The sequence below is a fragment of the Stegodyphus dumicola genome, chromosome 5 (genome assembly GCF_044657685.1).
Source record: "Stegodyphus dumicola isolate Sdum_Otavi_A_Nest chromosome 5, ASM4465768v1".
NCBI classification, from domain to species: Eukaryota; Metazoa; Arthropoda; class Arachnida; order Araneae; family Eresidae; genus Stegodyphus; species Stegodyphus dumicola.
The window spans coordinates 158746624-158764822 of NC_140772.1; the positions used below are offsets into that span (position 1 = coordinate 158746624).

The following is an 18199-nucleotide window of genomic DNA, read 5'->3' on the forward strand; positions in this document are numbered from 1 at the left end:
TGCTCGCACTGGCTTATTATGGGTTAAGGCAGAGTTTGGGGTTGCGGGACCTGCAGCAGGGGGTGCCAAAAATTTTAGCAGTTTTGATATTTCTTTATCTTATTATAATAATCAGCAAATATTTTTATACAATGTATCTGAAAATAGATAAGGATAAGACAATACAGACAAAGGGAAAAAAAAAATGCTTTGATGCATTCTTTTTATAATATAAACGTTACTTTTCTTTGCATGTGATGCTGTCATTTAGTCTGTTTCACATTGTTCTACGTCTTAAAAACAGAAATTAAAGTTAATGGCCTTAAACTGCAATAGTATATTACAGTACAAGTGAAAAAATTGACAATTTCACTCGTGTGTGTGTTGGTTGTAAAGTCCCACAAAAATTTGTAAATATTATGGGATCCTGGGTTCGTGAGAAGATCTGTGATAAAAAGGGGTCACGACTGAAAAAAGTTTAAGAAACCCTGGGTTAAGGGATGAAAGATGATGTGCATCTGAACTGGTCCTGAAGGTGAAACTGCTTCATACGCATTTTCTCCTTAATACAAACGGTGGCTGTGTGAAAGAGCTTTGCATGTGAACAGGGCTTAACCCTTTCGCGCCTAATGGGACACATACGTCCCAAGCAAATTTCAAAAAATACTTTTGGGATAGAAACGCTTCTCTGTCTAATGGGAGACTTTCCCACCAGTCCTGCCAATATTTTTTAAGGTATTTTCATTCACAGAACATAGATGGCACTACTGTACATAATGCAATTCCCATGTTTTTGAAGTGTTGTAGCAGCTCATTCCATACTCTATGAACGTAAATAGTTTGGTTTTGAAAAATACCGCCTATTTTCGATTAAATTTTGATTTATCTATAAATCTAAGGCCAGATAAGTTACTCACGAAGCGGATTACCTCTAATAAACTGGTAAGTGGCAAAGTTTTACTACATTTTTATTATCGGGACATATGTGTCCCTCTCGTCTTGGATAGTGGGAACACATTGTCCCAACAGTCCTATGTGATCATTTCTCTAGATATTATATTTTTCGGTTACTTTTGAATTGCTTATTATTTTTAATTTAGGCACATATTAATTCAATCTAAAATGACTCGACGCCGGGGACTTACTAATGAAGAAATCAAAAAAATTTTAGAAGAGTCAGATGACAAAGATATTGATTTGGATGATGAAAGATGATCCTGATTTTCAAGATGCAACACACAATTTGCAGTGCTCATCTGATTCAGACCAGTGTAAAATGGATATCGATCATGATATCATTCCCCAAAATACAAAGAACAGCGATGCTTTGAGTGATACTGATACAGCATCACTTTCATCAGTTGATGAGATACCATCAGCTAATGCTTCAGGCTGCAAACCAATCTTATGGTTTCATGCAGATTCAACTTTCCAACCTCAAATGACAATTCCAGCAGAGTCATCGCCTAGTTTGTTATTCAACTTAAATCGTTCAGCTACCGAATTGGAAGTGTTTCTCAAGATATTTCCAAAATGTCTTATGATTTGGATCTCTCAATGCACAAACCAACGACTCGAAAAGTTAGGACAAACAATTCACACTACAGACCCCTCTGAAATTATGCTTGTCCTTGAATGCATGCTTGTCATGTCTTACAACAGGGTGCCGAAATTCTCTCATTATTGGTCATCTAATCCTTCTTTGGGAAACGTAGCAATAAAAAATGCTATTTTAAGAGACAGATGTAAAACGTTGCTGTTGAAACTATATTTTGCTGCACCAGAAAAGCCAGAAAATGCAAGTAAAACATATTATATTGACGAGGTTGTTTCGTGCCTGAAATAAACCTTCAAAAAGTGCTGAAGCGAAAGCTCATATCAAGCTATTGATGAATCAATGGCGAAATTCAAGGGACGTTCATCCCTTAAACAATATATGCCGATGAAACCTGTGAAAAGAGGGATAAAAATTTGGCAGCGATGTGATTCAAAAACAGGATATGTATGTGACATGAACATTTATTCCAGAAAAGAAACGGGTGAAGTTCAAGGCACATTCGGGGAACGGGTAGCATCAAAGCTAACAGAGACAATCCGAGGTAAAGACGTGATGCTTGCCTTTGACCGACTTTTTACAAGCGTGCACCTGATGGAAACCCTGAAATTTCCTGCTATTGGTACATGCATCAAGACACGCAAAGATGTTCCTAATTTTGCAACAAAACTAAGCAAAAAGGGTGAGGCTGAGTTTCTTGTAACTAAAAATGGAACATTGTGTGCGAGGTGGCTTGATTCAAAGGAAGTGATGATGCTAAGTAATTGCCACGAAGCTAAATACACAAAAGTAAATCACACCATGAAAGATGGAAGCAAAGAAGAATTTGAGTACCCTGTGGCAATCGAATTCTACAACAAAATCATGGGAGGTGTAGACCTTGCAGATCAAATGGCAAATGTCTATGAATTAGATCGAAAATCTTGCAAGTGGTGGAAAAAAAGTATTTTTTTTCCTATTGATGAGCGCAGTGGTCAACTCATGGGTTGCGTACTGCGAACTCAAACATAAAAAAACCCCACTTCTTGATTTCATTGTACCTCTTGCAGAAGCCTTGATGGCATCCAGAAAGCTCAATGCACAGTATGAACGCTGTAGAGGAACTGGACGCCCATCCAAAACATCACGAAGCTTACTCAATGTTGGTGACCATCTGCCAGTAACAACAAAAACACGACGGCGGTGCCATAAATGTGCACAACAAAAGAAGGAATCGCACATTAAAATAATGTGCACGATGTGTAATGTCACATTGTGCATTGTGTCGCATTGTTTCAAACCATATCATTCGTAATTAAATTTTTATGACTAGAAAATCATTGGTTTTCTTTACAAAATTACTCATTGAAGACTATTGGGACACATATGTGCCAGCAGTCAGGACTGTTGGGACATATATGTCCCGGTCCTGTACAGGGAGGGAGAGCAACTTTCGCTTGGAAAATGGCATTCTTTGACATGATCATTAACAGGTTGAATTAGAAATCATGAGTTAATAAGACCAGGCAATAAGAGAATTCTTGATGAATTCTTCCCACTTAATCACATGCTCTCCATGTCATCCAGACGAGTTCATTGAAAAATGTGGGGATGGTCATGATATATGTGCTCATCAGTCTATATATAGGGTATTTCTACAGTGTTGCAACAAAAAAATTAAAGAATGACAGAATACTTTTCAAAAGAAATAATAAGAAATACTTTCAGAAAAGAAATACTTCTCACTGCAGAATATACAGTTACAAGCTGAATGTTTATGTTTTAAAGGGAACATTTCAATGCAAGGAAAAAGGAAGAGACTCGTAAAGTACACTGCCCCCCTAAAAAGGGGGGCCAGTTCTATATCTCCCGTTCTATTGGGCCGATTGACAAAATTCAAATTGCATTTTTCATGTCTCGAAAGCACAACTTGGGATATATATTAGATTTATATATATATAGCATTGTTCTAACATAGGTAATTTGGTACAAAATTCAACTTTTTACGAAATAATATACCAGTTTTTTTCCATATTTCGATTCTACGATTCAAATTATGTCTAGATATTAAGTTTTGTAAATTTTGGTGCGAAATTTACAAAGAAATTCCAATTTTTGTCTTGGCACAGTTTTTTCATTTTGCACCATGAATAATTCACTTGGCAAACTTCTTACTATACGGCAACCGATTTTCCTTTCCCTTTCATTATGCCGGAGTGGGAAAAAAGGCACCTTGTTATACTGTTGTTAGTTTTCCACTTGACCAAACCATATAAAACTCTTTAAAGAAAAATGCATAGAATCTAAAAGGTAAAACATCTATAAAAACATTTTGCAACTTAAACAGAAACCTTATCTAAAAGTAAAAATATTTAACCTTTTGAGATATTTTCGGAGGCACCATTCTTGTGTAGAAGCAGAGACTATAGTACGTCCACTATGATGCAGAACTTTTGCAGAAGTGTGGTTTGATGTTTTCTTAAAAAATAATCTAAAATAGATTTAATAACTTATATTAACAAGTTAATCATTGATATGAAGATATTAACTACATTTAATATTACTACATTTAATATTCAATCAAACTTCATGGCATTTCCATATGCAGTGAAATGTTTTATAATAATCACTTCTGAAAGTGACTAATATTTCTTCAAACATAAATATTGAACATTACTTTTTTAAAATGATGCCTCCACAGTAGATTAAAATCATTTAGAACACTGAGTGGTTATCTTTGAGAAGTTTGACTTTGTTTAACTTAGGGCAAGATACCTTAGGGCTTTGTTTACCTTACCTTAGGGCAACCTTAGGGCATATAGACAGACAGACACAGAACAAGAACACCGAAGAATATTTAATTAATAAATACTATTAATATCATACAAAATAAATTAAGAGAGATAAAATATATTGAACTAATATAAACCGAGAAAAATAAACTAACAGCAAGGCACAAACTAAAAACAATTTAAGCAAAAACTTAAAACCAGACTGAAATAAAAGTAAATTAATACAAAAATAAAACAAAACAATAATCCTTAATTCCTTGGTCTTTGGTCAATGAACCACAAACATTAAAAAAGGGAGGGGGCACATTTATGAATTATATCTGGATGAAATGTTCATACAATTCACTCAGTATCTTTCCCATTAGTTGCATATATAATCAACAAAATGAAGCTTCAGAACTCATGGCAGCTGTTAAATAACATACCCAGCTTGCCTTGTGTCATCTACAAAATTCCAATTAGCATGTTCTTACAGCATATGGCTAATAACAATGTTTTCACTGTTCAGTTATATGTTTATGTTTTTAGTGTATGTTTTAAAGATTTATTTTGATTAAAAAAAAGTGTTGACAGTATAAACTTATTTTCCGATATTTTCAATAGCATCCTGATGATTATTCTCTCATCAAATGAAATTTGCTTAAAGTATAACTACTTTTCTTTTACTCAATGCTTTATTTGGAAATACTACATTAGTACTGTAGCTACTATTTAACCATTTATTATTAACCCTTTCCGGCACACAACATTTTAAAATTAAAATTTCGACAGAAAAAAAAAAGGGGGGAGAAAAGAAAAGAAATAGGCAGTCTAATCAGTCCTAGAGGAGAACACAGGTGAAATTTTGTGAATTTTGAAACACTTATTGTTTTAATTCTGTGAGTGTGCCCGAAGCAGGCACACTGAATGAATAGAGCTTCCAAAAGAATGCTGAAACAAGCATTGCTGAGAAGCACGTAAAAGAGTAAGAGATTTTGCCTACAATTAAAAAACACTAAATTCTGAATACCGTTGTAGATTTAGCATTACTCAGGGTGTGTGCCATGAGAAGGCCTGCTACTCTACAACCCCCTAAAAAAGCTCTTGGTTATATGATGATTACATGCGTAAGAATGGAAAAAAAGTAACTTGGGTATATGATATTTACACCTTTGCCTATTTTTTTCATGGTGGTTCTTTTCGAAGAAAGTGACACCCACCTTTGAAATAGCACAACCCAATATTGCATGTTTCGCACATGTACCGGGATCCATATCAGATTCACTATCTGAAAGCAATTCATGTAGCACTTTCAATGCTTCAGAAATGGTCAGCCCTCTCCGATCCATTTTGAAAATAATTAAAAATCCCCCCCAAAAAAAAACTATACTATGCCTACAATTTGAAATTATAAACTATAAAATAAAATGAAATAAACGTCCACAACTCAAAACTATGAAACGTAATGCTAAGAAAACTTCTCTGAACAAAAATGAAAGTAAAAAATCCTTTGTGTACAACACATGACTTCCTCGCATGGAATATTAAATTGTACGTACTTTTTCTGGCATTTCATTTAAACGTATTGGATTGAATTAAATCTACTTCATCAATAGTGCATAAACCACAATAAAATAAATGCACTCTTTAAAATTTACTGTATTTGTTTACCACAGAGACACTCTGGCGCTAGCTTCACTTAATAGCGTTACATTTCATTCATATTATAAATCAGAATGCGTATAAATTTATATCATTTGAAGAATTATCTAATCCTTGCCACATGTTCTGTTCAAATACTATAATAAATCTAAAACGATGTATAAAAGAAACTAAGCAAACAAAACAAAAAAGGAACAGTTTTTTTACAGATGATTCAGTATTTCTCATTCAATTAATTCAGTTCTCACTTCCTGACAAGGCAAAAATACATAAAAACTCAAAATATCCATATTAAAAATTATGAAGTAAATCTTAAACACTTATTTCCTCGAATAAATTCCAGAATGGGTTAAACAAGATTTAATTTGCAATAATAAAAGAAGGTGTTATCTTTGTTGTTGCGAAGCTTAGTTTCTCTACAGTGGCGGCTCGTAGCTAAAATTAGTGGGGGTGCTGTTCCAAAAAAAATTAACCTTTGTTTTAAAATTGTTTAAAAGGAAATGAACCTGTTTAAAAAGAAAATTTATTTTGAAACATCATGAAAGCTTATGAGAAAAAAATTGAACAGTTCTTAATTACTTTAACCTAAACTGTTACAGTTCAATCTATATCTATTTATTTAAAAATGAAATCCATTCTTCTTGTTTTAATTTGCATGAAAAGTTCAATAATTTTCTCCTTGATCTCTGGATAACAACTGAGGAAATTTTTCTTTATTGAAAGCAATGCAAGTGCATTTAGTCTTTCCGAATTTCTAGTGCTTCTTAGAAAAGTTTTCATTCTTTTCAATATTGAAAAGCAGCATTCTGCCTCTGATGTAGTCATGGGAACTCTCAAGAGAATTTTTTATCAGTCTCGGAATTTCACTAAGAACATCATCTATATTATTTTCAAAGATGAATTTCAGTAGATCAATTAATTTGCAATATTCATGGATATCAGACCTACAATAGAATACTACTTGTAGTTCAGTTTCAAGTTTTTCTTTGTCAATCATTGGATATGCTTCAGTGGTCAGTACTATTTCTTCTGTAGAATGTTCATTCCTAAAACTAGCGAAGCATTTTTGTTAAACAATTTAGCAGCTGCTAAGTGTTTAATGGAAGAATATTTGTGCATTATATCAATACATAGTATAAAGTCACATATTTCCTTAGCTGCTGCCATCAGTGTCTTTGAAAACTTCTCACAGTACTTAGAGTTTCTTAATTCTAAAATAGCAGTTTTGAAATTTGTTATATATTCATTAACTTTAAATGCACTAATTTCTCTGGGTTGCATTTAGTTGTATATTATTTCAACATGAGGCATAATCTCATAGAAAAAAGCTCTAACCAAAACTTGAAATTATCATCATTTAGATATTTTAAAATTACTGTTGCTTTTGCAATAGTTTGATCTGCATTTGATGTTGATTGAATTTTGATGCAAAAGCAAAGTTTAAAGTTGTAAAATTAAATCTTTAGCAGCAGTAGCAATAGAAGCTCCATAAGGTTATGTGCTGTGCAGACATTGAAGACAAAAAAAGGTTTTAAAATTAACCAATTTATTAACAATATATATAAATAAAAACATAATGAATAAATTTAAACAATATCAGAAACTTAAAAAAAATATAACAATCATTATCAAAAATTTCACTTAGTTGATAATCCATTAACACCAAGGGTTTTCCCTTTAAAGAATGTTACACTATTAAATAATATTTTACCTGATCCAAATACTGGCATTCAATACGCGAAAAACATATCACTAAACAGAAATTACGCGGTTATAATTGAAATTCGCTACACTATTTAGAAGTCCATGCTTCATGGTCAAGAAGGGACCTGAAAAATTAAAATTAAATCCTTGAGAGCACATGAAACTGGCAAAACGCCGCTCACTGTAGTTAAGCACGGGGAATCACAGCTTAGAAAAACATCGCCGCTAACTTGTGTTAAATGCCACCTTCATGAAGAACATGGATGCCGCCCACGGCAGTCGCTCACATCATAGCCTCTTTTAAGAATCCAGGAAAAGTCATCTTGTAGACTGGAAGCACGGCACTTATCACCGGACTGCACCCATCGCAATATCGTCTTCCAATGGGGGCTGGAAACTGCACACCAAGGAGCAAAGAAACAGGAACTAGAAGGAATGAGACATTCCATTTTCCGCTGTTATACTGGACTTAGCCTGCGTGGATTGCAGGCTTTTTGCCAGTTGTCATTTAATAAGGGTTCCTGGAAGTACTAAAAACAGAACAAAGGTGTCGCAGAGACAAGATGTGAAAATAAGGGAAAGTGTAGCACTTTGCCACTAAAGAGTGTAACATCGTGGGGTGGTGTAAAATACAAATCAGATACAAATATGCAAAAAAGTTGAAATGATGAAAGTCAAAAATAAAATATAGTTATTCAGAATGAAGTTCCATAATTGAATCTTGGTTAAATATGAGTATTTACAAATATACAATATTAGCGTAGAAAGTCAAAAGTGGAGCCATGTCGTGTGATGGCTAAGAAAACTTGTTTTTTTAAAAATATTTGTTATTCAAATAATGAAAACATATTTTTCTCTGAAGGGCAAGAGTTCCAGTCAATGGATTTCACAAGAGTTTTTCACTAACAGTTCGTGAAATTGCTGCAAAGTCCAAAATTTATGAGCACTGGGCGTGGCTTAGCACAGATATAGTTGTTCATCAGTCTCAGTAGTGCTCAGTTGACAGAAAATATGCAGTTGTAAATAGCTTATTGAGGAATTGGATAGAATAAAAATAAGGAATGAGCCAGAGTAACGCGAGATACTTATACTTGAAGTAGACATGACGTCATCTCACGGCAGCCAATCAGCTATAGACACGACTCGGCTTTCTAGATGACGTAACATCAAGTTTCGTTTTTGCATCTTAATTAGGCTGAAACAGTCCGTTCTTAATACAAACAGTGGCAGTGAAAAACGAACTAGAAGTAACTACTATATCCCTTTAAAAATAAGAACTAAACTAGATGTTCTATATATAGCTTATGTAAAAGTTATAATCATTTCAAGGAGGAGAGATGATGCAGAAAAAGGGTTACAATAGGTCATATTTTCCAACAAATTTCAGTAAGGCAATTTTTTAAAGATTTCAAATTTCCATGAACTCTGTTTATGGTCTGTATGATGAAGTTCCACCTTGTGGAGGAATACGACACGTGCGGAGCAAAAAGAAATCACATTCTCAATAACATGCCAGAATTTTTGTTGGTTGTTGCCATGTTGCTGGAACTGTGAAGCGCGCAGTTCCAAAGACTTTCGTACCTTTTTCACAAACTGGGGTACAGCTACTGACATTAAGCGTAAGGATTATGTATTGTAAAAGTATAAAGAAAGAATTAAAGACTAAAGGGCACACTATATTAAATATTAACAATTATAATAATAATAAGTGGAAATAGGGGGTGCTGCAGTTCCACAGTGCTTATTACGAGCCACCACTGTTTTTCTAGATTTGCAACAAATCCACTATTTTGCCAAGTTTTAAATGTAAACCAACATGTCCGCCATCGCAAAATTAAGCGTAGCTGCACTTAAATAACTTTTAAATTGTTGATTTCTCCACAAATATTGCATGCAGATTTACTAAAGGCATAAAAACCTTAACCGGAAGATAAGAAAAACATAATTAAGTAAAAAATGCACAATTTTTAAAGTAAAAAATGCACAATTTACAAACATATAAGAATAAAGAAACAGATCACTGAGCCGAGTAACAGAGTGAATATATATATTTATATGCTTTTGGTGCGGCCGATTGCAACCAAAATACAAGGTGCACATCTACATGTTATAGCAGTCATATATACAAAATTTCAACGTTCTGAGGATACTCGTTTTTGAATTATGAGCGATATGTACGTATGTACATAGATGCCATGAAAAATTCTCTTTATAATTCATTTTAAATCAGTTTTATAATTTTTTGGGGGTAAAAGCCTTTTATTCTGTCCTTAAGTACAGATGTCAGGCAAAAACATCGTTAAATTGCATTCAATAGAGGTCACAATGGATATTTTTGTTGAAATATGATGCCTGAAAATTTTCGCGATTACAATACTTCCTTTTTTCTTCCTACAAGGAACTAAAAAGAGAGAAACCAAACACTGATAAAATTACCACTGACCTTCAGAAAATCACCCCAACAATTTCTTAGTTGATAACAAAACCTCCCCCCACCCCTCCACCCCCCCCCCAAAAAAAAAGAGAAAAGAAGAAAGAGAAAAACAGGAAATGAGACACAGATATTGGCCCACCTTTCTGTTGTAAATGACCTGACCGATGAGCTGCAGAGAAACATAGATACAGGTTTTGGTCTTGACCTAGTCTCTCAGTGAACCCACTCTGAGAACACCTGATGTTCGCAGTTCGATTTTAGGCAAGATTTCAAGGTAAAAATTTAAAATTAATATACAATAAGCAGATTAGCAAACAGCCAAGAAAACAACATACAAATTACTTTTCAAACAATTCCTTTTATATCCTAAAACAAATCCGGAAGATTTCTTTGAAAAATGAGGGTCTTAAAAATTTAAATATAGCTAAAATATATGGACTGGTTTGTCTTGGGCTGACATCTACTATAAATTAAGAAGATTTAGAGTAACCTATAAATCCTTTTTCATTAAATTTTTCTGTGCATACAGAAGGAAATTTTCTTTGCTGCAAAGGGTTAAACTGAATAATTAATAAAATCAGCAGAATAACTGTCCTTTCTTATCCTTATCTTAACCTATTATGAAATGCAGATTGGAACAAGAGTGACTCTTCAGTGCCATAATGCCATAATGGTATTCACAAAACCTCTTAGTAGTTCACCCATTGAACTTACTGACGGCCATGACTTATTTATTATTCATACATGTAATGCTTCAATAATATAGATTTAGCCAAAATTTCAGCCAGGTAAGTTCCCGTGGTCTTTGTCAAAGTGTTTGCAAAGCTCTTTTTCGGAACTAGAGTTGAGCAGAGGAGAATTTTCTTATCTTAAGGTTAACAAAAGCAATTGGCTAAAAGATTCTAAAAAACTGTTTCTTTCTGAATACTGACAGACAGTGTTAAATGTAAGTTTGTGATTATGTATTCTCAGCTTGCCAACAGTTGGCAGTAGTGTTTATTTGTAAAATAAACTGCTGTGTCATAATTGTGTATATGTAGTAGCTCATCTTCAATGTTCATGATAAAACGCTGCATAAAATAACTCTCTCTGTTTATCACATTAAGTTCAATCCAGTCTGATTTATTAGAGACTTATTCATTTTCTTCAGGGAGAAAAAAGGAGCTGCAGCCTCTGTATTCCATCTTTTAAGATTTCTAAATTCAAAATCTTCCCAACGGAATACACAAATTATGTTCACACAAAGTTCTCAGCATTATCTTATATTATCAATCTTTGAAAGGAAAGAGAATGGTAATTGCAAGCTGAAAAAGAAGCAAAGAAAGAATTGGCTAAGACCATGGCATGGGAGATTATCTCAACAAAGTGAAATCTTTCTGTTGACTAGAAACATTAAATCTGAAACTGACCAAAATCAATAGAAGAAGCATTTTTTAATATGTTCTGTACTTGTTTTGTAATATACTGAAAATGTCTAAGCAAAAATATTTAAACTTGAAATAAAAGAATAACTAATTAAAAGGCAATGATGGTCTTAGTAAATGCAACCAAAGAAAAAATGCATTTAATCTTGAAATTTCAAAAACAGGATTGTGAAATTTAAGTGTAAAATTTAAACTGAAGAAGAACTGATAAAAAATGCAATGCCTCATGGAAGCACAAAAAGGAATGGAAAATTCTAAAGAGAATCTTTTACCACAAGAAGAGAATTTTGCACTTTTTAGAAGAAAATTTTGCACAAACTGACAGATGGCTCACAAGATGGAAAGACATAAATAACATCAAAAATTCCATAGGGAGAAATAAAAGGCAACATGTGACTAATGACTGGGTAAGACATTTTACCTGGGCTGCTAAAGAAGTACAAGCATATATGCTTATAATGTAAAATATATATACAATAAGATTCTATTGGTTACTGGTAAAAAGAGGTAATCTTGATGTTTAAAAGGAGTCAAGAATTTTCCTCTACCTTATCATTGAAAATAAGCACTGATGAATGAGAAGGGCTCTTTTTACAGATTTTCTTTTGAAATGAAATAAATGAATTGAAAAATGAAAAAAATAGCTTTACTGTTAGATAACTATACTGCACTTTTTCTGGTACTCTAAAAAATATTAAGTTGATGTTTCTTTCTGTAAATACAATGATTATCATTCAGCTTTTAGATTAAAGCATTATAAAAACTTGAAAATGTCATTTCAGAAAAACAAAAAAGGGCATCCCCCCAAATAAACAAGATTGAATTTTGTGAAAATGTATACATTTCATAAAAGATGACCAATTCAATATCTTTGCAAATAGCCATCCATATTGCAGTCAGTGTATGGAAGACTGTTTTTCACAACACAATATTAAAAAAAAATTGATTTAAAAGAAGCTCGGAGGAATTGCAAACTATAGCCAATGTTTTAGACATTAATCAGAGAAGTACAGATAGAACATTGAGACAACATATAAAAAAACTGTTTATGATATAAAAAATTTCAAAACAGCTTCAGAAACTGAAACTGGCAATAAAAGTGTTAGAGTTGAAAGTGATGATATACCACCTTTAATCAAATATAGAAAAGCACTGCAAAGTCTAAGACCTCTTGAATTGAAGGTTGCTGATTAGATAAGCTATCAACATTAATGTAGGACTAAGGTAACAAGAATTTTTGTAATATTCATTTTGCACTTCTGCAGCTGAAGATAAAGATTCTATATTTAAAACTTCAAATCCAGTCCTGCGAATTTATGAATATTACACTAAGCATTTAGCTTATTAGAATTATAAGATATAAAGAACTTTGAAAGCCTTTTGTTTTATTATTGTTTAACTACCAGTGAATAAATGAATTCAAATCTGAATTGGTATTTAATTATATATCAAAATTTATTTTAATTGATATCATATTCATACCACCATAATATGCATCTGTAATTTTAAAATGAAACAAAAATGACAGACTATTAGAGGATTAGAAACTAAACTCTTTAATAAAATAAATGAAAATAATAATATTACATTATTAAAGAATTGATGAGTTTTAGGACCCCCCCCCCAAAAAAAAAAAAACTCAACTAAATGAAATAAATAGCATGAAGCTTTGACTATGTTTATATTAATTAGATGCTGAAATAATAATATCAGGAATGGAAGGAAAACATTTTAAGCAATAAAACAAAAGTTAAAAATGTAACTTAAATACTAAACTCAAGACTTTATTACTTATGAAAATGTCTTTCAACACTTAGTCAGTTCTGCAAGTCAGAAAAGCAATCCTTCTCTTAAAATAAAAAGTCGTAACATAAACCTGCCAAAATTAGATATCCCTAAATACAGTATAACCAGAAAGCTCACACAGATGGAATATTTTAAAATTATGGAAACATATTTTGTCTCCCCTGAACTTGTAAACTTGTAAAGCCAGCATAAAGAACAGATAGGATCGGATTAGCATTCGAAATAAAAAAAAAGGTGTTATGAAAAATGGGTTTCAAGAGACACACACTGGATGTGTGATGAGAAAGTTAAAAGCATTGTAAGACTTTCTAGTGGAAGCTAGATTGAAAGACCACTGCAACTTCTGTACTTTATAGAACTTGTTCCTGATTCAAATGATGTTTTAGGGGACCTGATATCTGTTTGATCAACAGTCCTTTAGAATAAAAGGATAATGCAGATTGAAAACTTTATGATATTCTTACACCTGGTAGTGTAAAAACTGATACTTACTTGATTTGGGTACAACAGGGTTCGTATGCATTTCTGCACAAGGAAATTAAGTACTTTTAAGGACTTTTAAGGACCATTAATGAAAAAAATTAAGGACCTATGAGCAAATGGAAACTGATTAAATTCAATTAAAAATATTATATCTATGCCTGAATGTGAGTAGCTTGCATTATTATTAAACATAACTTAATTAACATAATTATTAATATTTTGAGAATAAAATTAATTTTATGAAATTTATCAAGTAGCATTAAATATTTTACACTCATAATAACTGGACATATCTGAAAGAAGATAAGTGACATTTTAGTTACATTTTACTAACAGTTAGCTTTTTTTTTTTTTTTTTAATGTCTCCTTTTGTCACACACTTGCTCAGTCTAGAGGTTTAGTAAGTAGATTTTATGTCAAGCCAAGCAGCATAGGTTAATATGAACATTAAAATCATAATCAGCATGATTCATAACAAAAGACTGGCTGTTGTCACCGCTCCTGCTAATCAGAACAAACCTGAAAGGCCTGATGTAGTCATAGTTAGCAAGTTTTGAAAGTTAGCTGACCACTGTCTGACACTGTTAGTGTCGTAGCTTCGTGTAGAGTTCCAGGGGCTGTAACTCAGTTAATATAATTTAAGGTTCTATTAGGCCACTAAAGCATTAGCGGTGATAAGTTGTTTTGCATTAAGTCTCACTAGATGCAAAGAGTAAGTTTCATATGAATTTTTATATTTTTGTGTTTTACCTTGTGACCACGGTAATGGTTTAACACGTTGAGCCCGGCGCCGAATTTGTTGTCCTTTCTGTTCAGCCGGTGGCAATATTGCGATCAAGCGGTGCAATATTGTTGACTTAAATTATTCATAAATTATACAAAAAGGAAGGAGACTCACATAAAGTCCGAAAGTATTGTTCGAAATGTTATGATGACAATTCAAAACTATTTGGATGCAAGATAGCCAAAAATGTAACCAAAATAGTTGTTTCATATTGTAATATGTGTAAAGCTAAGCCATATTTTTGTTTAGAATGTTTCAATAAATTTCATTAAAACTACATTTGAGCACATTTCATTGAGACTATACTTATTTTTTAACTTTAGTACTGTTGGTTCGGCGGACTGACGCCAGCCAAACGAAAATTCCAGAATAATATTTGTTAAAAAACCCTATTAATATCACAATCTTATAAAATTTCACAGTTTAAAATATATGCAATTTATGACATTGATTTTTAAACAATATTAGGATAATTATACATTAAAATCTACAAAACAAAATAATTATGCGTCTTTTTAATTTGAAGGCCTGCCCAGACATTTTGGCTAATTTATATCGATTTTTCTAACAATTAGAAATTTGTCTGAATATGCAAAACAATGTTCTCATTAGTTTCTGCGTGTTTTATCTCCCAACTGCTAACCTCTCCACAATGCACTACCTATGAGGGCTTACTTGATCTGGTAAAAGTTAATTAGTCCAACACCCCCCCCCCCGACAGACGTGAAACAAATTATCACTATGTCTGAAAGTAACTATAAATCAGATAATAAATTTAAATAAAGGTTTAAATAAGCTTCTTATTCAAAAAAAAAAAAACTTGGAACATATAGACCTGTTCTTACGCAAACAAAATCATTTACAGTTTGTGGTGATATAATTAAACAAGAAGAGTCAAATTCAAACTAAAAATATGAACTAGTGGTCAAAGACTATAGAATTTAATTTCAATTTAATCTGGTTCAGTAACTCTATTGTCATAACAAATTCAAATGTCAGCAGCAGTAATGGAAAGACTAATAATTACAAATTATCAGAGCTGACACAACTAATGCAAAGAGAAAGTGGAGGTCAGAAACATACTTGTCTTACACTCCAGAAACCTTCATTTTATCACATTTTTCTAGAATCTTTTAGAATCGAGGGTCTATAAATCTGCCTTAAAATCTTTCTAAACTTTCCAAGCTTCAATGTCTAAAATCCTAAAAAAAAATTACCCCTACCAATTCTGTAACAGCAAAAAGCCAGAAATGTTTTTAAAAAAAATCGGAGGAAAAAAGTGTGAATCAATTTTATAGAGAAAACTGATGCATTTTCTGAGAATTCTGATCATTCTGAGAAATGGAAAAAATTCTTACCATGAAAAAATTAAAAAGACATTTTTAATTAATTACATAGCTATTTTGCTTTTGCTAAAAACTGTTTTGTAAACTGTGCTTTATAGCATTATTCCTTGCTTATTTTTCAGATTAAAAAAATTGTACAATATATGGCCAAAATGGAACTATATAATATGACAAAGAAAAATAAAAATACTTTATTTTAATATTATTTCTTAAATATAATTCCAATATATTACCATTATTTTAATGAAATTTAACAAAAAAAATTGTCAAAAAATTCCCAGATCTCGGAATTAAAAATTTTCTATAGAAACCAATCTTAAAATCGCCAAAATGTTGATAATCGCCAAATTTAGAACCGTTTAATAAAAGAATTCACATCCCCAAAAGTGGAAAGTTCTTTGAGAGCTCTTCATTACAAAAAATGAAATAATTTTGAAATGCTTATGTTTCACTTCTTGTTCAGAAACTCGAGTATCCCACCATTATTTATATTACAAATAGGAACAAATTATACCTCATGAACCCATTAAAAAAATAGCCATATTTGTCAGTGAATCGCCAAAAATATTCCTGCAAAATGCTAATTCACACTCAAAATGACAGTCATAAAAACAGACAGAAATTTCAGATGATTAAAATTAAGGACCTTCTGCCGCTTTTGGTCAAAATTAAGGACTTTTAAGGACCAAAAATCGATTCCAAAAAACTTAAGGACTTTTAAGGACTCTTAAGGACCGTACGAACCCTGTACAACCTCTCCTCTCCACACATTTAAAGACTAAGATGACGAATAAGAATGATGTTACATTTCATTGTAAATTTGATCGTCATCATTATTTTTCGATTTGATCAATTTGAGTATCATCATTGCTTGTAATGATGTTACATCTCATTCTAAATTTGTAACTCGGAGAACATAAATGCTATTACATAGATGTTTGTAGACCACCTGATTTAGAGGAATAATAGTCAAGAAAGAGAGAAAAAAAAAAAAAAAGAATAAGGGCATGAAAGGAAAGGATTTATCTTACCAGAACTCTAAGAAATAAAGAATACAGAAAATTTCACATTTTTGGGGGTGAGGTGGGGACAAGGACTGTTTTCTAACTATCAAAGCAATTAAAATATTTGTCAGCCAAATAAATTTTTAAAAATTATTTTATAAGTTTACAAAATGCATTAAGAAAGAATTAGAAGTAAAATACATTTACATAATATAAATCTTATACCACATCTCCTTTACAATGTCTATTTTATATAAAAAACTGAGATTGAAATGTTAATTATTTTAAAAATACATACTTATTCCAGTAAACAACATCAGGAGCATCAATGATGTATCCATTAGGCTTAATTTCCAAAAGCATCTGTTCCAGATTACGAGGATTTCGATTGATATATTCACCATTGAATACATCATTTGCACTTAGAGGTTCTTCTGGTGTTACAATATTATCAGGATTGATGGCTGTAAATACAAGATACAATTATACATACCATTAATAAATAAATTAATAGATTAAAACAAAACATTAAAAAAACTAGTGATGATGAATACATGCAGATGCAATTTAATCACATTTTAAATTCTATAAATTGAAATAAAAAGAGAGAGTATGAATTAAAAGATTGTTCCTTCAAAGCCCAGTCTATTATTCTTCACACATTTTGCATGTTAATGATTGCACTAAGTTTAAGATATTTTAATGAATTAAATTTAACCTCGTAGTGTATCTTATTTATTCTATTGATGTATACTAAAACAAAAATTAGCAAAGATTCTTCACATTTATTATAATATAGGACACTGAAGAGCACATGAAATATTCAATAATTTTAAGAATAAAGTAGATTAGTTTCTTCAAGCAAAGTATATAACAAAATTTAATTTTTGTATAGATATAAGAAAAATTGCCATTATATTTGCCATGCTTAAGTTTCTGAAAGGCAAACCTCACTGCAGAAGATTTTTTTTTTTTTTTTTTTTTTGGTAAATACAAGGCTGCCACGCTACCTGGAAAACCTGAAAAATCGTGAAAAATTAGGGCATTGAAAACTGAACAAAAAATTCAGGGAATTTAAATATTTTAGTCAAAAGCTAGAAAAGTCAAGGAATTACATACGACAATCACCCCCCCAAAGCAATTTTTATGCCAACGTTTGGAGAAATCACTTTCTTGGTGAATTATGTATTGCATGACCATTATTCAGGCAGTTGGCACAGAGCCAATTTTTGCAGTTCTCATCAGATCGGATTTTAGAAAGGCAAAGC

General features: G+C 32.0%; 1 protein-coding gene across 1 annotated transcript in view; it reads right to left on the reverse strand.

Moving 5' to 3' along the window:
• mRpL18 (mitochondrial ribosomal protein L18) overlaps positions 1-18199 on the reverse strand; it is a 46144-nt gene that overhangs the window by 18450 nt on the left and 9495 nt on the right. The window contains exons 2-3 of the mRNA XM_035365246.2: positions 17230-17395; positions 3891-4004 (exon numbers count right to left, since the gene is read on the reverse strand). Coding sequence (XP_035221137.1) covers positions 3891-4004; positions 17230-17395 — 280 coding nt within the window. The remainder of the gene's footprint in view (positions 1-3890; positions 4005-17229; positions 17396-18199) is intronic.